The sequence below is a fragment of the Myodes glareolus genome, chromosome 2, assembly GCF_982192425.1.
Source record: "Myodes glareolus chromosome 2, mMyoGla1.1, whole genome shotgun sequence".
Classification (NCBI taxonomy): Eukaryota; Metazoa; Chordata; class Mammalia; order Rodentia; family Cricetidae; genus Myodes; species Myodes glareolus.
This window is the reverse complement of record NC_142027.1, coordinates 120,458,234-120,480,545: the sequence shown is the minus strand read 5'-3', so window position 1 is coordinate 120,480,545 and position 22,312 is coordinate 120,458,234. Positions and strand designations below refer to the sequence as shown.

At 46.8% G+C, this 22,312-nt stretch overlaps 1 protein-coding gene across 1 annotated transcript; it reads left to right on the top strand.

The window, feature by feature from the left end:
* Nucleotides 1-231: 231 nt before the first annotated feature.
* Nucleotides 232-22,023, top strand: LOC148123149 (uncharacterized). The gene is made up of 2 exons (XM_087898114.1): nucleotides 232-772; nucleotides 21,800-22,023. Exons 1-2 carry the CDS (start codon nucleotides 232-234, stop codon nucleotides 21,856-21,858), a joined length of 600 nt encoding a protein of 199 aa, XP_087754240.1. The 3' UTR covers nucleotides 21,859-22,023.
* Nucleotides 22,024-22,312: the final 289 nt, after the last annotated feature.

Sequence of the window (22,312 nt, the reverse complement as noted above, 5' to 3'; positions counted from 1 at the left end):
CATAATTGGGTGAGATACAGATAAACGAGTCTAGCCTTGTCCACGGAGCCCATGTATCGGTACACATCCCACTGAACCACTGGTATACGTCCCATTGAGTCCAATCGTTCACCTAGATAGTTCCTCCACAGCTGCAAGAGACTTTGAATTCCAGATGTCCCCAGACCTCAGCAGAAGATGACCTGAAGTTACCGACGGGGGAACTGACGACCGCGAAACCTCGCGGTGACCATGGGAGGTGGTAAGACTCAGAGCTCAAGGGTTCAGCGCCATCCCGCGTGGTGGGCACCTGGGCAGAGCCATCCTGTAGGACGTCGCTGCGTGGAGGCAGGAAGCTTGAAAGCCGGGGGTCCGCTGTGGGAGAAGAGGATTTCAAGTCTCCAAGGCGCCTTGTTCCTGCCCCCAGTCTTGGTCCCCAGGCCAGCGCGCCCGGGCCTCCTGGCCCCTCTAGCATCTTCCTTCCATCCGGCCGCGGGCGGGGCCGGAGGTGGGCGGATCCGGAAGGTGTTGTGGGAGGGCCCGAAGTGGGCGGGCCCGGGGGCGGGATCAGCAGGACCGCGGCTGCAGCCGGAGAAAAGTTGTCTGGACCAGAGCACGAGCAGCTGCGGGAGCCGGAGCGCTGCCGGGGGCGGCCCCGGGCATGGGGCAGCCGGCGCGGGGCCCGAGCTGGCGATGGGTGGCGTGACAACGACCACGATGCGCTTCGAGGGCGCGGCCCCGGAGTGGGCGGCGCGGTACGGGGCACTGGTGCTGGACGCTCTGCTGGGTCAAGGTAAGGCGGACGCTGTCGGGGATCACAGGGTCCCTCGGGGGCTGAGGGGGAGCCAGGGCGCGGGTAGAGAGGGTAGCGCTGTTGATGAGGGCTCCGGGTCCCACCGAGAGCCCCCAGTTGTCGAGACAGCGAATTCCGGCCGCAGTTGCGAGCCTTTGAGCTGCGGTTGGGGATCCGCCGCTGCAGCCCACCCCGAAGCCCTGCTGCCTCCCGGAGAGCGGAGCGGGAGGGGAGAGCGGGGGGCGTGGCTGCCGGACTCTGGGTCTAGGCTGCACCCTGAGTTCTCTATGGAGCTACACATGCTAGACCTGGTGCAGCAGCGGGGCTCAGGGAGGACCCCGGTTTCCCGCGGCCCCTTCCACAGCTTTGAGAAACCCAAAATTTATACCCACATTTATACCGAGCGGTGGCGTTGGGAGCATCAGGCGACTTTGGTTTCCAGCGAGTCCACTGACAGGCTCCCACTTCGGTCCTTTTCCCGGGGCGGTGGAAACCAGGACTCTGCAGGTTTCTGGAGACTTGTACAAACGGGCTGACGCAGACTTCCCAGGGCTCTCGCTGCTGCTAAGGTCGCTAAGTCGGATTATTACCCCTCTGTGGGTCAGGTTGTCTGCGGGCGAGGCTGAAGATCCAGAGCCATTGGCTTCAGGCACTCAGAGTCCCGGAACCCCAGGGTGCGGTTGGGGGCGCCCTGGTGAGGTTCTAGCGTGCTATAGGTTAAGCTCGTATGTTCTACGGTGTCCTGTGCTCTCCCGCAGTGAGGCGGGTTCCACCTTAGCCATTGACAAGGACCGGACTGAGGTTCCTCTCTCACCCGCCAGGCATGGATATCAAGACCTCTCTCCAGCCCAGTGCTCCAGGGCTGTGTTGGAAATGTATCCGGGCAGACAAGTTGTCAATTGGTGTTTAAAAAGTAGAATTTGCTTTACAAAAGTCCTTACTGCGCTATGTGAAACTGGGGGTGGGGGTGGGGGGTGGAGGTGCCCCTTATTCCAGGAGCATTCCCCCAGACAAGCCTACCATTCTTTATGTACGCTGAGCTTCCTCCCAATGGGTCCTGTTTCCCCAGAGTCCAGGGTAAACTGGGGCTCGGGGTGTTTATTAACCTAGAGGCTGCTCTCAGCACACACCTCCCGGCGGATTCCAATCACTAAATAGCTTAATGGACATTTAGAAAGAAAAAGAGAAAGAGACCTAGATTTCGCTTCGGATCACGCAGGGGCTGTTATTGCAGTGGCCGGTGTAGACCTTGGACTGGCGATTGAAGGCGCTGGGGTGGTGCTGGCATGGTGGAGATCGCCCATGTGATACAAAGCGTCCCCCTCTTCCCCAGGCACCTGGATTTGCTAGATTTCACCGGGTGGGGCTCCTAAGGTTGGTCCTGGAAGCATCGTCTGCTAGATGTGTTTTCACTTTGCAGCGTTGATCAAAAGCTTGCAGCTCATTCTGTGTTCCCCTAAAGCAGCCTGATGTTTACTCTGTAAGATGTGGCATGCGTGCACAAGCGGGTGTGTGTTTGCACCTGTGTGCAGAGGCAGGCGACCAACCCATAGTGTCTTCTGCGTTCAGTCAGTCTCCACCTTGTTTTTTGAGACAGGGCCTCTCACTTTGCAGAGAGCTCTCTCATTAGGGTAAGCCTTCTTGCCAGCGAACCCCTAACCTGTCCATCACTGCCTCAGAGCTGGAATTGCAGCCTGCTCCCTCCCAGTTTTCTGAGTCTGGGATTCAGGTCCTCCAGGTTGCACGTGCACGTGCGTGAGTCTACCAATAAGCCATCTCCCAGCTCCCCCACACAATGTTTTACAGAAACAAACACCTTCTCATCCTTATTTAAATTTCCACTGTCTTAAAAAAAAATAACCATGTCAAACAGGACTTTTTTTTATATTTATATACAAGGGTCTCTATGTGGGTTTCTGGAACCCAGGGAAACTGTCCGGATATTAGCACCCACCGAAGTGTGTGTTTTTGACTGTTGATGCTGAAGCTTTGCCTCTCACCAGGGATTGCAGAAAACACAGTTGTTCTTGCGAGTTTCCATAAATAGGACAGAGCATTGAAACAGAGGAATCGTTCTCTGAGATTTAGACCCAACTTGAGCTGAAACAGGCTACACCTGCCAACCTTCAATGACAGGCAGAAGGGGCTGAAGGGCTGAAGGGTTCCTCAGGAGGGCTGTGAAGGCTTTTGCTCAGGTGTGGGGCCCCAGCAAAGGTTGGATCCAGCCATCGTCCGTTAACTCACTGGAACCTGTTGTAAGGTCCGCAGTTACTTCAATGTGCATATGGCCCAGTGGACAGAGACCTCTGTGGGGGTGTGAGCTCCAAGCAGTGCCCGTGGCACTGCCATCACACACCTCACCGGTGGTGCATGAAGCACAGGCACCTTTGACTAGAGGAGGCTTTAGAGACCTGAAGTAGCTTCAGAAGCAGTGCTGTCCGCTAAAGGAATGAAGTAAAGATGAGCAGTTCTTTGGCGTCTCAGCGCTATGGCGCCTCAGCACTATGACTTCTCAGCACTATGGCGCCTAGGGGGATCTTGGTGGGGGAGGGCTGAGAAGGGTTCCTTTCCCCTGTCCTCAGCCATGCTTTCAGTGGGGTCCAGGGGCTCCGCTCAGATGCGCATCTACCCTCTTCCATCAGCATCGCCATCTGTTCAGCCTTCCAGAGGTCCCCCAAACCCCACTGAGGATCCCCATCAGACCTTGACTTGCCTCAGTTCTCCCCTCTAGCCCGACTCTCAGCACACATGGGCTGTCCACAGGATGTTCGCAAAAACTAGGCAGATTGCTGGCATTTTAAAATGAGAGAAGTCACAGAGTTATATTTTAATTAAATAAAACATGTTTTTTAGTCTTAAAAATGGGAGAAAGGGTGTGAAGATATCCAGATTTCTGAAGTGTCTGTGTCAGACTCATAAGCCACATTGCACAACTGCATGCAGATTTATAAGTAAATAACCAAGCATAAAAGATCTTACTTCTATTTTCTATGAGTTGTATATCATCTTTTTGTAATTTTTATTGTGTGTGAGTGTTTGCTGCCTATAAGTCTGTGCACCATGTGTGCAGTACCCATGGAAGCCAGAAAAAGGTATTGGAGTCCCTGGAACTGGCATTACAGATGGTCATCATATGGGTGTTGGGAATGGAACCCGGGTCATCTAGTACTCTTAAACACTGAGTCATCCCTCAAGGACCCAGTCATCTTCTTTGTCCAAAAGTTGTGTTTAATGAGGGAAAATTGCATACAATGAAGTTTGCCCCTTTAAGATATATAGTTGTAAGTTTGGACTAACACATACAAATGTGTCAACTTCTAAATCTCCTTCAGAAACCCTGTGCCGTCTCCCTCCTCCATCCACAGTTCCTGACACACCGTTCTTGGTCTCTGGACTTTTCCTATTTTAGTAGCAACACCATGATGGGCTTACACCATGGGTGGCTTTCAGATCTGCGGCTGTGCAGTCAGCATCATGCATTCCATAGTCACCTTTGCCCCAGTGGTGGGCATTCCTTTTTAATGCTGAGTAATATTTCTTTGAATGCTGCTCCGTTTTCTTGTTTCTCAAATGAAGGCCATTTGAAGGACTGCAGGTTTTATTGATTATGAAAATGTTAAGAATATTCACAGACAGGGTTTTGAGTGCCCTGCATTTGTTCCTCCTGGTTAAGTATCAAGGCCTTGGAGTGTTGTCAAGTGATTTGGTAACTTTGGCCTTTTGTTTTTCCTCATCTGGGTTATTTTGTATCATTTGCAGCACTTGATATTATTGCTGTTTCTTTTGTCTGCCAATTCCAGTAGCCCAGTAGTTTGTATTTCTTTGAGACTTTCAGACTTTTTTCTCTTAGTGTGTTTGTGTATATGTGTGGGTGCATGTATGTGGAGTTCAGAGGGCAACCCAGACAAGTGGTTCTCTCCTTTCCACCTAGTGGACTTCAGAGGCGAAACTCAGATTGTCTGGCTGGGCGGCAAGCCCCCTTACATGCTAAGCCATCCCTCTGGCCCTTTTTCAGGATTTTACTCTTTTTTTTGTTTTTTTTTTTTGTTTTTTGTTTTTTTTACTTTTTAAATTTTATTTACTTCTTTGGGGTTTTGTTTATTCTCAGTCTTCTGACAGATAAGGTGACATGTCCTTCGGTTTCATGATCATCTGTACATCTCCTTTGATGAAATGACTTTTTCAAACGCTGCATGCCCACTTTTAAAAATTAGTTGTTTACTTTCTCAGTGATGATTTTTCAGGCAATTTCTATGTTCTGGACATGAGTTCTCATCAGACAGTGTCTGAAAGATATTTTTGTTCAGTTGTCCTATAAAATCAGATTTTAAATTTTGATGAAAATTTCTCCTAAGAAGTGGGCTGTTGGTGCCAAATCTAGAAGATCATCCCCTAAGCCAAAATCACAAGAATTTCTAGACACTGGGGACAGTGAATGCATGCGAGTCCAGCGCCCTCAGAGGCCAGAAGAGGTAAGCAGACCCCTTGAAACTGTAGCTACAGAAGGTTGTAAACTGCCATGTGGGTGCTGGGATCCAAATCCAGGTCCTTTGAAAGAGCAGCCTTTACTCTTAACCACTGAGCTATGTCTCTAGCCCTAAATCATTGCCTTTTATATTTTATTGTTGGTGGTTTACAAAGAACATAGAGTTGGGTTTCCTTTCTTTAACTTGTCTGTTAATCTCTGTCTTTTAACCATCATGTTTATACTATTTATGTGTAATGTAATTATCTTCATGTTTAAATTAAGAACTGACACTGTACACACTGTTTCCCTTCATGGTCCTTTTTCTTGTTACTCTTCCCGTGACTTTTTCTGCTTTAGGGTTAAGCATTTTCTAGGAATCTATTTTATCTCCTTGATGGACTCATTTGTGCTTCCTATTCAGTTTTACCCGTTGCCCTAAGGTTTACAGAATGCATCTTTAATTCATCAAGGCTTAGATTCAAGCTGCTTTATACTGCTCCATAGGCTTTAGACTGACCTTAAAAGAGTATATTTCCAGTATGTTTTTGCTCTCTACATGAAATCATTTTGAAGTGCATGCCCTCTTATGTGTTAGGTGCCACTAAGAGAATTGTCGATTAAGGATTGTTGCAATATAGTTTCTAGGACAGTGAGAAATCACATTTCATCGGCTCGGGCTTGTTTCCGAGTGGGCACTTTGGGCGTGCTGATGCTGCCGTCCCTACAGGTCTGTATTCTGTCTCCTACCTTTACTCAATTTTCCTGCTTAAGCACCTTGGGGATTTAGAAATTGCTGCCTCTAGGAGGCGAGGAAGGTCAAGACTAGTGTCTGAGTTAGCAAAATTTTCAAGAGAATGGGTTACGCTACTCTCCAGTAACCGACATCCCATCTTTGGCAATGTACACACATCCTTTCTCTCACGACAGTTGTTAGCAATACAATAGAATTCTGAAATGGTTGGGATCCTGAAGCCACCAAGGATTTGATATCTTCTCTACATAAGATGCACCCCCCTTTCATCCGTGTGAAGAAGTGTCACTTACAGGCTAATTGGGGTCAGACTCGGTGACCCCGAAAGGGCAACTTCATACAGTGCCTCAGTTCTGCCCATTTCTGGAGAAACGGCTCGGCTCGGAGAACCCAGGCTGTGAGCGTCAGAAGCATGGGAGGCCTCAGAAAAGAAAGGAGTTATGGGTTCACAAGCTGAAGATGCCACAGAAGTCTGCAGGCCGGGTCTCCTGAGCATAGTTTGCTGCTTGCTGTAGGCTCCCTGTGGCTGACAATTGTGTCAGCCTCTCATGGGGTACCACAGCTTAGATGCAGGGGAAGTTTTGGTCATTACAGTGACTTTTGTGTCTGGTTCAGGTTGTAGATTCTAGGGATAAATACTCTTGGACTTGGAATGAACTCGAGAGTGGTGTGTGTGTGTGTGTGTGTGTGTGTTGGGGAGAAGTGATGATGTTTGTCTTTTAGGAACTCCCCAGGGCTAGGGATGTCACTTATTGGTAAGACCTTGCTTGGTGTGTAGGGGACCCTAGGTTTTGTCTGTAGAACGACAAAGCAAACCAACAAAAGCAACTGCATAGTCTTCAGTAATCGAGACCAGCTGAGTACACCTCTGTACTCAGTTGAAAGTGACTGACAGGACCACCATGTCATACTTGATGGGAGTATCTCTCCCAGAGGGAAACCATAAAGCCATTTGTTACCAGAAGTGGGTGGGTAGATGCTGAAAGCAAAATCCGTAGGCGATGTTTTTCCCAGCACAGAGACCTCATGGACGTGGCTGTTACAGTCAGCACAGTTCTTCAGGGCCCCAGATTTTATCCTATGAAGCAAGGACCACACCTACTTCCTATGTCTTCAGGACCGAGATACATGAGCCTGAGGCATGTAGCATCTCTCTCCCAGGTCTGGCATGATAAGACACCACACAGTGAGCAGCTTCTGTGCCACTTAATCTACTACCTAAGGTAGAGAAATAATTCTCTTTCAGAACCAGAGTCCTAAGTCAAGGTACCAGCAGGGCCAGACCTTTGTCTGGGTTCCTAGGGAGGATGCTTTCTCGACTCTTGCAGCTTCTGGTAGCGCCTGGGTTCTCGGCTTGTGGCTGTAGCATCTTCTGCTCAGACTTGTGTTCTCATGACTGTCTTCTGGGTGGGTCCCTTCCCCACTGTCATTGTGTGTAGGGTGGGAGAGGTCAGAGGGAGGCAACTTCAAGTGTCAGTCATTCCTTAGGCTTGTTTTTTTGAGACACCATCTCACTGGCCTGGGTCTCACCAGAAAGAATAGGCTGGTTGGACAGTGAACCCTTGAGGTCAACTTGTCTCTGCCTCCCCAGCACAGGAAAGCAAGCACAAGCTACCACATCTAGCTTTTCATATAGGTTTCGGAGATCAAACTCAACACAGGTACTCATGCTTGCAAGGCAGGCACTGAGCCATCTCTCCAGCCCCCACTCCAGAGCTTTATAAGGATTGAATGTAAGTTCCAACATAATGCATCTACAGGACCTTTTCCTAAGTAAGAAATTGGTCACAGGCTTGGAGGAGGGATGTCTGCTGGGGCCACCAAACCATCACACATAGTTAGAAAAGTTTAGAACACTTGCTATTAGAATTGGTGACGTTAACACTGCCAGAAAGAATCATGCAAGACTGTCTCATCACAGAAAGATATTTCTAGAAAGGCCTGAGAATGATGTCGAAGCAAACAGAACAGCGAATCTGATGATTTCAGAGGGAAAGGAAAGACACATTTCGTGAGAGGTGACCATCTGTCACAGACAACAGGGAACTGGGGCTTATGTTGTCCTTAAAAGGATCAGCCGTCACTTCCATGAATTCCTTTCTTAAACACTACCTTCCCCCTGAGTTTCTAGAGCCATCAAAGCAGCCTAGAGCAGCCCCCAGGCTATGCCCCTTAATTAATTTTCTCACCCATTCCGTGATCGACTGGTTTTGTTTGTTTTCCTGAACTAGTTCCCCAGCCTTTAATTATAATATCTGTTTTCGTCTGTGTCTCCTTACCTTGTCTGTGAACTCCTGGCCATGACAATGTTGATATAATGTCACCTGCTTTGGCATGTGGTGACCCATTAGGGACTCTGTGAGGCAATAACGGTTTCTTATATTCTCAAACTAAAGAAATTTTGAAGACCATCCTATTGTCCAATACACATGTGTGTACACGTTGCTAATTTCTGCTCTTACCATTGAATTATATCTTAACAATGATTTTTCTTAGAAAAAAATGGCAACAAAATAAACAAGAAATCCTGCACTATAAAAAAAGCACACCATGAACAGTACAGCCTTGGAAACATTGTTTCATCATTTTGTTTCCATGGGAAGCAATGACTTTGTGTTTCGCTACTGATGTGATTTCCATGCACCTGCCTGGTGGCGAGCTGTGGATGAATGCTGAACTGTTCAGTTTTCAGTTCTGCATCTTCGTCTGAGAAAGCTAAACATCCCAGCTTCTCGTCTGCAGCAGTGTGTTAGTGCTGGTAACTGAAGGATCCTTGTGGACTTCAAGCCCAGCTGGATCCAGGTGCCAGGCAGGACACTCTTTGTCTCCTCTGAATAACTTTGTCATCATTGTGGGCAGTTGCCTCTGTCATGTGAAGCTCCCCCGACAGTTTTGTTCCTTCTGTAGAGCACACCCATCCCAAAGACACTGACTTCCTAAATGACCGTGGAAATTTCAGGAGTGAGTCACTTGACAAAAGTTACCTACACTTGAGCCTTTCAATGTGGCAGAGGGAATGGGAGTTTCTGATTGGCTGGATTAGTCTCTGGAGTTTGAGGCTCCATCTAAGTCCTAGGACAGAGAGTGTGAAAGGAATGAAGATGCACAGAAATTTGAGGCAGGAGAGATGGCTTGGGGGTCAAGAGCACATGCCTACGTTCAATTTCGGCAAAACATCCATACACATAAAATACAAATGCTTTCTTTTAAAAAGAATGATGCTGACAGAAGGGGACTAGATGATCTGTGGCGAAGCCAAGTGTCTCACAACCATTAAAGGACCAAAAGCCAAATGTTACTACCAAGACCGAGAAGCCGCTTCCCGGGATGCGGAGTCAGGTGGATTCTCAGGCTTATGCAGAAGCAGTCACTTTCCAGGGCTCTCCAGGAACACTGGGAAGGTTCAGTGAGGAAAGTGCTTGCCACATGAGCCCGAGGACTAAATTTCGATTCCCATAACCCATATAGAAAGTTCTGCTTACCGTTTCTCAGTTGTAATCCCATTGCTAGGGAGGCAGAGATGGGTGGATCCTTGGGCCTCACTGGCCTGCCAGCCTGATCAAATCAGTGAGTTCTAGGCCAGTAAGAGACCCTGCCTCATAAAGAAAATGTGTCCAATAGCTGAGGAATAACACCCAAGATTGACATCTTGCCTCTTCATGTTGGCAGGTACACATGAGGCCAACCACATGTATGTACACACAGACACACACACACACACATACACACACACACACGTCCCCCCACAACCAACACATCTCCTGCTCAGAGTGTTCTCTCTGCTTTGGAAATCATTTATTCACTTATTCATTCCGCCGCCCCCATCTGACGTGGCTCCAGCTCTGGCTGTGGACCAGGCTCTCCATTGCCGACCCCCTCCCAGCCGAATGGAAGGGGTCCTCTTTCCCAATTCCCCCTCTCCTACCCAGGACTACAAAGGAACTCTGGGTGGGATACCTAAAGCCTTGGCTACATAATCAGCCCCCAAGGCTCCCCTCTGCCATCATTGCTGAGCAGAGACGTATACCCTGTGAGAAATCTCCATCTGGGGTGATTTGTTCTGCCCCAGGTTTGTGTAGCATCTCGAGTTTTCTAACTAGCAGTGTGTTCTTTTCTTTAGCTTTTGTAAATGTTTTGGGTCAGTAAACAGCCCCGGGTTCCCATTTCATTAATGAATTGACTCATTGTAGACTTTTCTCATTTCTCTTCAAAATCCAAACAATTTCATCTTGTGCACATAAATTCTGTTAACAAAGTATGTTTTCCTACTTGGAGCCCATCCCTTCCTGATGCTCAGTTGGCCCCCTGGCCATGGTCCTGCCCTTGAGCATTGGGTCTGTGAGGAGAAACATTTAGTGGCTTTGCCTAAGAGGTCTCCGTCTAGCTTTGGAGGCAGTCTCCCCTCCCCCACACGCCTGAGGTCTTCAGTTCTGCAGTTCTCTGTGGCTAGGCCACAGAGCCCAGATATTTGGTCAGACATTCTGGGTTTCATTTATTTGGGGAATTTTATTTTTTTATTTTTATTTTGAATTTTTATTTAATTTTTAAATTTTGAGTGTAGTGTGTATTTCGGTAGACTTGGAGTGCATAGGAGGATTTCTTGGACATAGATGGGTCCCATCCAGGGAGATGAAGTCCTCATTATACCAACAGAATGGTCTACCCCCCAAAGGCAATATTGGGTTTTGAGCTACAGTTTTGGACTTCCCTGCAGCTGGCTGGCAGCAATTGGCCCGAGCTGCTTCTGTCCTTCTGAGCTGGTTGCTCACGACAAGGCTCCCTGCCTGCACACATTGATTCTGATCCTGGATACCCTTGGCTAATAGAGGATCCTCGGGGACTGGGTTCTGGGCAAGGAAGAGTTGGTTTTCCCTTTTGGGTGTTTCATCCTTCTCTTCTTTAATAACATCATCACTTGGGTTCAAGGCTGTTGTTTTCTTCCCAGATCATAACTAGCCAACAGGGACAGTTTTTTCTTCTAAATTCCCGCCACCTTCAGGCAATACCAGCTGCCTCTGAGATTGGACACCTCCCACCCACCCAGTTCACATGGTCACATAATTGTGTCCTTTGCCACAGCCTCAGTGAGGCTCCCGTTAAATTAATAATCAAAACTGTGGTGAACTGCAAGGCATTCCAAATGTGCTTTGATTTCCTTAAAAACTAAGACAGGCTCTCTCTTACAAAGCTAGAGCGAAACATTGAAACCAGGAATACTCATCTCTCTGACACCCCGTCTGGTCCTCAGACCCAAGGTGTGGTCTCGGTACTGTCCTCTGTAACAAGCATTCAAGCTCCGAACTCCATGTACTTTGTAGCTATCCTTGTCCCTTTTCATTTGTTTGTTTATTTTTTCAGTTATGTGTGCACTGTGTGCATCCACATGTGTGGCTGTGCACCTGAGTCTAGGGCCCACAAAAGCCAGAAGAGGGTGTTGGCTCCTCCAGAACAAGAGGTACAAGTGGTTATGAGCTACCATGTGAGTCCAGGAATTGAACTGAGGACCTCCGGAAGAGGAGCTAGTGCTCTTAACCACTGAGCCATCTCTCTAACCTAATGCTTCCTTACTTTTCTCAGTCTTTCTTTGCGTTTCATGACCTTGACACTGTTGAAGGTGCAGGCTAGTCTTTCCACAACTGTACTGGTTAATCTTCACTGTCAACTTCACTGAATTTAGTATCACCTAGAAACACACGTCTCGACATGTCTGTGAGGGCATTTTCATGGAGTTTGCCTAAAGTGGGAAGATTTGCCCACTCTGGGTGGTAACATCCCATATGCTAGGGTGTCAGAAGGAGAAAGTGAACCGAGCATCCGCAATCACCTCTCTGTCTCTGTCTTTCCTGACTCTGGGTTCAACATGACCAGTTGCCTCATTCTTCTGCCTCTGTCTCTTCCCCAACATGGTGAGCTGTCCATCTAACCATGACTAAGGTCATTTATCAGGCTCACAGCTAAGCACATCCCCTTAAAGAAATGCCTACTCTGGTGACTTGATCAAGGTCATCTCCTCCAGGCATCCCGGCTGTTGTTTCTTCTAAATCATTTTTTAATCGATAGATATTTTTATGGCAAGGGCATATAGAGACTTCAAATATCCCAATTCTTGGTAGAGTATGAGGCTTTCATTTTAAACCCAGATTCCTCTTGTACCTATCTTTATTTTTATTACCACTCCTGTTTATTTTGAATCTTAAAATATCTTAAATTTGGCCACGGGAACCATTTTTACAGTGAGGTCTGTTGTTGTTTTGACAGGTCTTCACTTTTCTTCAAGCTCTGCCCTACTTTCTGGATATGAGATGCTCCAGGCTTTTCTGTACTTCCCCTGTCTTGGCTCACGTTATATTTTTTGTTCAGTGGTCTTAGAAAACAAAATCTCATGTCCATATGTGCTCATTGCTCCCAAGTGCCCCTGCCCTAATCTACTAAGAAGGAGGCATGACATTGCTTTTAAGTCCTTGGAGCAACTGGTTCCCATCTCTGCCTCTGTCTACTGCATTGAGTGCAAATGATGAGGCATTATTAGGGTTCCATATTTGGTCATCACGTGGTATCCCTGTACTGGACCCCACACACATATTGCAGTTCCCATCTGTCCTGGTTGGATTTAATTGTCAACTTGACACATCCTACCGTCATCTGAGTGGAAGGCCTCAGTGAGGAGTTGCCTAGATCAGATGCCTGTAGGAATGTCTCTCTGGGGGTTGGTTTGATTGTTAATTGATGCAGGAGAGTTCAGCCCACTATGGGCAGTACCATACCCTAGGCACGTGGTCCTGGACTGTATAAGAAAGCTAGCTAAGCATGAACCTCTCAACAAGCAATATTCCTCCATGGTTTCTGCTTCAGGTTCTTGCTTGAGTTCTTCCCCTGATGTGTCTCAAGGATAGACTGTGGCTTACAAGTGTAAGACAGATAAGCCCTTTCCTCCTCTAAGTAATTCCGAGTTATTGTGTTTTATCACACCAACTGAAAGGAAGTTAGAACACCATCCAGTGCACATGGCTAAACTGGAAAAACAACCTTCCCAAAAGTAGAAACGTGTTGACATCAGGAGAGAGAAATGGTAGGCACATTGAGCTGGTGGACAGGACCACAGCATACTTGGTAGACCTGCTGTAGATTGAGGGATAGTGGCTGAGTCACAGAGAACAAAGGCCTAGAAGGAAAATGTCATTGCCACCAAATGGTGCCGGCTTCTGGATCGTAGCCCAGCAGCTACCTCAGTTCTGCTAGTGCTTGACGGGATTTCTCTTTCTTTAAAATGTTGACTCTGTGTTTCTCAGCCTCACCAAACTGACGTGCTGACAAGGGGAAGGGGTGTGTTGGGCAGGAGTCCTTGCCTGCAGTGTGCTTTCTCCAAATAATGCCAATCCAAGTGACTCCCAACATTTCCACATGCACCCTGGGCACACATAAAACTGTGTCTTCAGCACTGTCCAGTATGTACAGAGAAATTCCTGAATCAAAATAATTTTAGATTTTTGAAAGAAATTGCAGAAATACTAAAAAGAATCTCACATGCTTTTCAACTCTCTCTCCAGATTAATTGCTGTACATCACCCCTACTTCTCTGTATATGGGTTTCTATGTAATTTTCTGATCTACTTACAAATAAGTTGTCCCTATGGGATCCCTTGGGAGTGTATTCTCGGGCATTCTTCTACCTAATATGACTGTGATCAAAACTACCCACGTCACCACTGGACATCCACAATTTTTCTGTTCGTGTCATTTGCAGCAAACATGTTGAGTCTGGAATCAACTCCGATCTCACACTGCCTCTTGCCCATGGCTCGCCTGTGTCTTTTTATCAGATGCGGTTCCTAGACTCGATTCTGTCCTAACTCTAATAGGTTTGGATGGTGAAGGCCAGTGTTGGGGAAGAATGTCCCACACTTAATCCAAATCCGTTTGAAAATGGACCCCATATTTTTTTCATATTGACCTGACCTCTGACCTTTGAAGACAGAACTCTGGATTTGGGGGGGGGGGTTACATATCCAGTGTCATCTTAATGTCCGGAGTGACCCTGCAGGACCTGCTCACGGGATTCTAGAAGAACCCTCCTTTCTCCTCTCTTCCTCAGAACTTTTGGGCATCGAAGCCCCAGGAGCAGTTGTCCCCCACCATGGCTTCTTCCTCTTTATTGTTCAGTTGCTGAGATGGGTCTCACTGTGTAGCCCTGGTTGGTTGCACCTCACTATATAGACCAGGGTGCCCTTGAACTCACTTGCCTCTGAGTGTTCATATTAAAGTCATGTGCCACCATGTCTGGCTTCAGGTGGAAATTTTGGCCTTTCTGACCAAGGAGCAATGACAGAAGACTCCCCTTAGTGGCCGAGTGGCCATTCGTATATGTTGGTGGGTCAGTCCCAACTTTGGTCTGTGAAGTCTGGTATGCCCCAACTTAGAGATGAGACTTGAGAGAAAAAAATCTTCTTGTTGCCCCTTCAACATAACTGCATCTTTCTGGTTTCTACTCTTCATGGGAAAATGAAATGCTGGTGCTTATGTGCATGTATGTGTGTGAATACACTCATACACATATGTGCATACTCACCTAGATTCATGCATGCATGTGCACATGCACGCACACATGCATGCACACATGCAAGCAAGCCTGCAGGCACCACCTGCACCAGTCATTAGCTTTTAGGCATGAGACAGCTGAAATGGAGTGTAGCAATGACTTCTTTCTTTCCGTCCCCAGCTGCACAGCATAGGAGGCTGTGAGTCCATCTGTCTGACTGAACCACACCTCTGATGTCTTTATTTAGTTTGATAATGGCTTCTGAGTTTTCTCCAGAAACATAGGGGCTCAGTTTTAAAAGTTCAACTGAAAACACACAGAGAGGGGTGACATGTTGGAGAACAGAAAGCATGTACAAGATGCTGTGCTGAAAGACCCCACCTTCAAAGACGAGAAAGAAAAATGACCTGTAACTCAAATCCCATTTTCTAATTCTCAGTCGCCCTCTAGGGCCCTTAGTGATTTTTGCCGCCTTGCTGTCACGGCATTTTCACTGGCTTCACACAGTTTGTCTCTGTTCTAAATCTTCTCATCTGAGCTCAGCCCCAAGCAGTCATTTCCATAAAAGTCGCTGTTTTACATACTAATTGCATTTCTGCCACAAAAAAAAAAAAGCATCGAGATAGCTACATCGGTTGTAACATGTTTAAAGGTCCTCTGTGTCTCCTCCCACATCATCTGCCATGGCACACTTGGGCAAACACTGGCCTGGGGCCCAGGTGCAGACGGAGCAGGCAGATCTCGTGTCAGCTGCTTCCTTCCCACGATCGGACCTCCAGATTGCATCCTCTGTCAGAACTTTGAAGGAGGACCTTCAGCAAAGATGGTCTTCTAATTTCATTTCTGTTACTGTGATGAAAGACTCTCCGCAAAAGCAACCTAGGGGAGGAAAAGATTTGTTTCAGCTTACAATCCCAGAGCATGTCAGGGCAGGGGCCCAAAGGCCCACACAACATCGCTTCTAACCAAGGAACGCAGTTGGCCATGCAAGTGCAGCAGGGTGTGGAGGGTGTGGAGGATGCGGCTTGCTGGCTCACTCACAGGTGTACACTCAGCTAACTTTCTTATATGACACAGGACCACCAGCCTAGGGAATGGTATCACCCACAGTGGGCTGGGCCTCCTACATCAGTGAACATAACAAGATCCCAGAGACTTTCCCATAGTCCAGTCTTGCCCAAGCAGTTCCTTAGGTGAGGTGTCTATAGACTGTGTCAAGTTAAAGCTCATCACAACAGATGAAAAAAAAAAGTGTTTTCAAGTCCCTGAAAGTCTGGGGGTACAGATTAGTGGCAGAAGACTTGATTGCCATATACAATATTCTCGATTCAGTCACCATGGTCTCCACCACCACCTTTACTCACACACACAGTCACACATACACACACACACACACACACACACACACAGAGTCACACACACAGTCATATATAGTCACACACACAGTCATACACAGTCACACACACAGTCACACATACACAGTCATACACAGTCATACACAGTCACACATACAGTCTCACACTCACAGTCACACATTCACAGTCACTCACACAGTCACACACACAGTCACACACTCACAGTCACACACTCAGAGGCATGCACATAGTCACACACACAGTCACAGATGTCACACACACAGTCACACACACAGAGGCATGCACATAGTCTCATACACAGTCACACACAGACAGTCACACCCTCACAGTCACACACATACAGAGGCATGCACACAGCCTCACACACACACAGGCACACACATGTTGCGGGAGGGATGAATGATAAATTTTCAGGGCAGGAAGTCAACCATCAATGTGGTACTCGCTTAGTCAGGCATCAACTAAAGACATTTAAGCTTTAGTCAGTCAACATTTAATTCAGCATTTCCTGACTTTGGTCATTTATGCCCTTTTCAAATAAGTCTGAAAACCCAAAGACATTTTTCTGCTGCTTCTCTCAGAGGCAGACACACTGTTGCTTCAGGACCATGTGCTACCTTCTACAAACTACAAGAACAATAAATACATGAAATCTGTTTTTCTGGGCTTTATTGTACATAGAACACAAGTAATTTCTCATTTCATAGAAAATACTGAATACAAGTTTTAATGTTTCACGTACCTGAGGAGTCTGAGACACACTCGTCACATCCACAGATTGAAAATTGATAACTGTGTCTAATTTCAAACACTAAAGCTGCCCGTGTCATTGATGAGTACACTGCCCTCCTGTTCTGCAGATTTTAGGCAAGAGAGTGGTGGGGCAACTTCAATAGGGGTGGGAGTGTTGGCTGGAAAGATGGCTCAGGGGTCAAGGGTACTGGCTGCAGTCATGAGGACTTGAGTTTGAGTCTCAGCACTCATATAAGGAATTTTACAAGCACAAAACTCCATTTTAAAATGATCCAGCATGTTCTTCTGACTTCCACAGTACTCCAGCACACCATACACACACACACACACACACACACACACACACACACACACACACACACACACTACACCAAATCTACATTTTTTTTAAGAACTGGGGATTCTTTAGTGGTGTTCTTATGTTCTAAACCTACTTCAAGATTTCAGGACTCTGAGAGCCCAGTCCCCCCAGTCCCGAGACAGGTCTCTTGCAGTCACTCCATTCATGAAAGCCTTTGGAGCCCAGCCCTCCAAGAGCCAGTAACCTAGGAGCCCCTGGCATTCGGAGCCCCTGGCATTTGTGTGAAGTTAAAAGCCCTTAGAAAAGCAGCTGGGAGGCCACAGGATTAACTTTATTGGTTTGTGAAAATACCAGTTCTCAGGGAAGTAGTTGACAGTTGTGCTTTCCTGGCCTGGGACCCCTAGAAGAGTGGTGTGTGTCAGCTCACTTTCTTCTAGTGTTTAGGACCAGGAGATGGTGTGAATTATCTCCCCTGCAGATGGATGCCCCAGCCACTAAAGATGGTATGCAAAGGTATAGAAACCAGGACCCGGGGTTCTCGAGGCTTCCTGCTGTTTCTATAATGGGAGGCCTTGCCATCCCCCACAGAGAAGGCATGTGGAGGCCATTAATCTAGCCCCAATATGTCTGGGCAGTTTAGCATTAAGAGAAAAAAAATCTTCCTGCAACACAAAAAGCCAAATATTTAGTCAAGAGCATCCTCATGTTAGAGGTTTGACTTGTCAGATAGGATGAGAACTTGTGACGTACAGCCTGGCAGATGCTTGTGATAACTTGTCTCTGGGCCCTGTGTCCAGGGCTATGTACATTCTCCTTCCTGACCTGAACCTGCCAGGTCATTGAAGTGCTCCCCACATCCCCCAGGCTCCTCTCTGCTAAACCTATTGGACACTAAGACCATCTCATGAAATGAAAGTTGTGAGCCTGCCACCCAGGCTGTGTCTCCTGCCTGGAAAAGGAAACCTTTTATGCTACCTTCCCTATCCTAAGGAAGGCAGGTACCCACCTCGTCAGTTAAACACATATGGAAAACACATATGTACACACCACGTGCACGCATCCATAATAGGTGGGTGCCCCAGCTGAAAGTCTCTGGAATACTGAGTTTGTGAGGGCCAGTGGTCTGTTGGAGAAGCTTACATGTTCCTTCTTCCTGCTGAGCCCCAGCCAGCACCAGAGGGTCTCTGAGCATGGAGACTTAAAGTTAGCGTCTCATCCTTTTTAATTCACCGTTCAGATGTGAAAATCTGAGTGGCCTGGGAGGGGCCCTCAAAGACATGGAAGAATTTAAGTGCTTTAAGTTAAGTCATCCTTAAGGACCTCAGGCTAATCATTTAAGCTACCCCAATGACTTTACAGAATCAGGGAATTACCCAAAGCCCTTTGTACAGGCACTTCTAAGCACAGTACCCGCCTCACCTTCTCCCCTGACATCGTGCAAAAAGACTCAGGAAACAGTTAATAAATCCTAAGGCCTGAGATGGATTTCATCTTTGCTGCAGGAGGAGGAAAAAAAGAAAAAAGAAAGACAAAAAGAGAGGGGGGGAAGGAGGGAAGGAAAGGGAAGAGAAAAAACATTATCTGCAGAAAGGAAATAAGAACGGAGTGTGTGGGTCTGAGTGAAGTTGCCTGCATCTATCAGATAACTCAGTTCAAGCTGGCCTGGCCTATGGCTTAGGGAGATAGAGCAGGAAAGTAAGATCACTCATGTCCTGAACCCTCTCCACACCTATTCTCCAGCACTTGCTGAGTACCTACTGTGTGCTGAGTTCTGTTCTAGGCACACAAGGCACAGCAGTGCTCAAAACTTCACATCTGAGGCTTCTATCCCACCAGAGCAGTCACCACCACACAGGACACATTTGAAATAAGACAAACTGTCAGTGGTTCTGCAGCAAGTTATGGTTTAACCATGTGAGGGTGATGGAGAGGATGGGGCTGACAAGACCTTCTTAAAAACGAATACATTTGGGACAGCAAGATGGTGGGAGTGGTAATGGGGCCTGCTGCCAAGCTTGATGACCTGAGTTCGATCCCTGGGACCCACATGATGGAAGAAGAGAACTGAGATCACAAAGTTTTTCTTTGACATCCGAATGCACTTTGTGACATGTGCATACACACATAAAAATACAAATGAATAAATTATAATTTAAAAATTTAATATACTTACTTTCAAAAAGACTTTTTTCGTATTTATGTGTGTGTGTTCATGTTTGAGTTAGTGTATGCACATGTGTGTACAAGTTCCTACAGAGGCCAGAAGAGGGCGACATGTCCCCTGAAACTGGAGTTTCAGTAGTTGTGAGCTGTCATTTGGGTGTTGGGAATTGAACCCAGGTCCTCTGAAAGAGCAGCCAGTATTCTTAACCTTTCAGCCATATCTCTAGTCCCTGTACTAAATGTTTTAGAGTACTTTTACTGTTATAGGAAAATTAGGTGGGAAGTATGGTAAGATTTTGGTTCATTTAGCCAATGGCTTTTGGGACAGCAAGCCTTAGGGCATGGTCTTGTCTGTCTATATCACAGCTTAAAACCTGAGGGAGAGGGTCATACTCTCTCTTGCTCTCTTGGGTGGTCAGAGCAAAGCAGGCAGTGGAGAGACAACTTGAGGTTGGTGCTCTTCAGCCCTGGGTAGAACGACTGGACAGAGACAGCTGAATCTCTGGCAGCGTCTAATTGGTTCTGTATTAGTGTTTGTCCATATATTATACCTAAATAAGTTCTTGAGACCCTTTAACAGACTCTTGTGGTTTCATGTAACAGGAAAGTACAAAGAACTTAAATATGGCTACTTACAAACACACACACACACACACACACACACACACACTTCCCCAACTATTATCCTCTTACATTATTGAATTATGTAAGTTTGATTGATAAACCCACCCTTATGTGTCACCAATGAATACCCATATTTTATATCAAGGCTCATGCTGTATCATACAGTCTACAGGTTATTCCAGATGTGTGAATCTAGGTGTCCATATCCACTGTATCACACAGAACTGTTTCCCCGAGAGCACCACAGTGCTTCATCTACTTAATGAAGACAGCAGCCCAGACCCCTAGAGAGCACTGACCACTGCCATACTTCTGCATTTCTAGAATGCCATAGAAATGAAATCATCCATTCACTGGGCAGCCTTTTCAGACTGGCTGAAATGGAGGGAACATGTACTATAAGGACAGGATGGGATCTGATGAAGAAATGGCTTCAGAGGTTCTTATTTGAGAAGATTCTTAGGCAAAGAATGGCTCAGCTAGTAAAGTGTTTGGTATGCAAGTTTGAGGGTCTGAGTTTGACACCTAGGACCCATATTTCTTTAAAAAAGTCAGGCATGGTGGCCTGGAATCCTGGTGCTGAGGGGCTGCCAGGAGGATCTCTGAGGTTCTCTGGCCAGCCAGCCAGATTGGTGTGTTTGAGGTAAAAGTGAGAAAACTTGTCTCAGGAAAACCAAACATGGCAGCAAGAATCTGTGCTGGCTTCCTGTCTTCTGTGATAAAATTCTGGCCAAAACCAACCCAGGGAGGAAAGGGTTTATTTCACCTTGCAATGTCTTGATCACCGCCCATCACTGAGGGAAGTCAAGGCAGGAGCCTAGAGTCAGGGACTGGAACAGAGACCATGAGGAGCGCTGGTTACTGGCTGGCTCCCCATGGCTTGCTCAGCCTGCTTTCTTACATAACCAGGACCACCAGCCCAGAGGTGGTGCCCTCCATTGTGGGCCGGGCCCTCTCATATCAATCATTAATCCAAAGATCCTCATAGATTTGCCTATATGCTAACCAGATGGCAGCAAATCCTCAACTGAGGGTCCTCCTTTCCAGGTGTATCAACATGACAATTGAAGCCAGTGACTGAAGAAGATTGACCTCTGACCTCCCATGCAGATGCACCCCCACACAAACTCATACATACATATACGTATTAACTTATTTAATTCCATCACAGGGAAGTTGTGTATGAGGCAGACGGAGTGGAAATTGGGGCAAGCATGTTAAAGAAAAGCAGGTACTTGCCAGCACCCCGGAGCACTCCCTTCTTTCCTCTCAGGATGAGACAGCAGCTACAGTGTCCTCTGCCTCACTCTGTAGGGTTTCTCAACCACAAACTCTGAAACAGCAGCTTCTCCCCAGGTCTTTGTTCCCAAGGATGCGGTGATGAGCATTAAACAGAAAAACGGGACTGAAGTACAGACGGAGGGTTAAAGTCATCCTCTCCTAATGAGAGGCACCTGTTTCTTCCTGTTTGCTAATTGTGCATTCATCCGAGAGATAGGATTCTTTTTTTTTTTTTTTTGCAAAGTAGAAAAAGAGTAAGAAAGGATGAACCCAGAAGTGATTGCTGGATTGTTGGTCCTCTGGGAAAGTGATAGAATCAGGCAAAATTCAGTTCTGGGAAAGTTGTGTTTGGTGACTTGAGCTGTGTGTTATTTTGCCTGAAGCAAAGACCTGTATTTTGAGATCTGCATTTTGTTTACAGCCATCTTAAGCTCACAAGTTAAGAAAAATATTTACCTCTATCCCCTCTGCAGGGTCTAGGTAATCAACCTGGCATCTTATCTCCTAGAGAGACCTGCAGGCACCAGGCTTCAGAAACAATTAGCATTTTCCTTTGTTAGTCAACAACCACAGAGCCTCAGTATTTTCTTATCAGCTAGGGATGTCTCTGGACCTGAATTCTAGTAGACCTGAGTTTTCTGATACCCTTCCCTCCCCCCTTTGCCTGTTTCCTATATAACAGCTTCTGAGAATATAATAAATGGCAGTTTGATCAGAAACCCTGTCTTGCCACCATTTCTCATGCCTCTTGTACCCTCCATTCCTCTCCCCTAGGTTTATCAGGGACCATCATTCGCATCCCGCTGGCCAGGATTGATGGTGCCCTAACGTGAGACCTGAGGACACCATGGAGGCTTGAGGAGCTTCGCTGCACACAGAGCAGACCTGTGCACTCAACTGAACTGCCACAGCCAGTGGGCAAAGCACCAGTCCTGCAGAAATCAACATGGTAAACCCAAACATGAGACAGATTTGAGGGGATTCAACAGTGACACAAGGTAAAAGATCTTATTTTTACAATGGGGCAAGCATTTTGTAAACAGGATATGTTTACTCATGGACTCAAAGAGTCCCTCAAGACACATGAAGTAAGGGTATGATCCACACAGCTATACCTGCCCGCTGGCTGACAGGCCTAGAGAGCCTGTGTCTTAACCTCCTGCTGTGCAGAGCAGAAGCTGCCAGGCAGGTTTGCCAAAAAGGGAACTAGCCTCAGGAAACTACAGCTTCAGGACAGTAAAAGGAGGTTAAATTTGCTTCTTTTCCATTTCACAATTTTGTTTCATG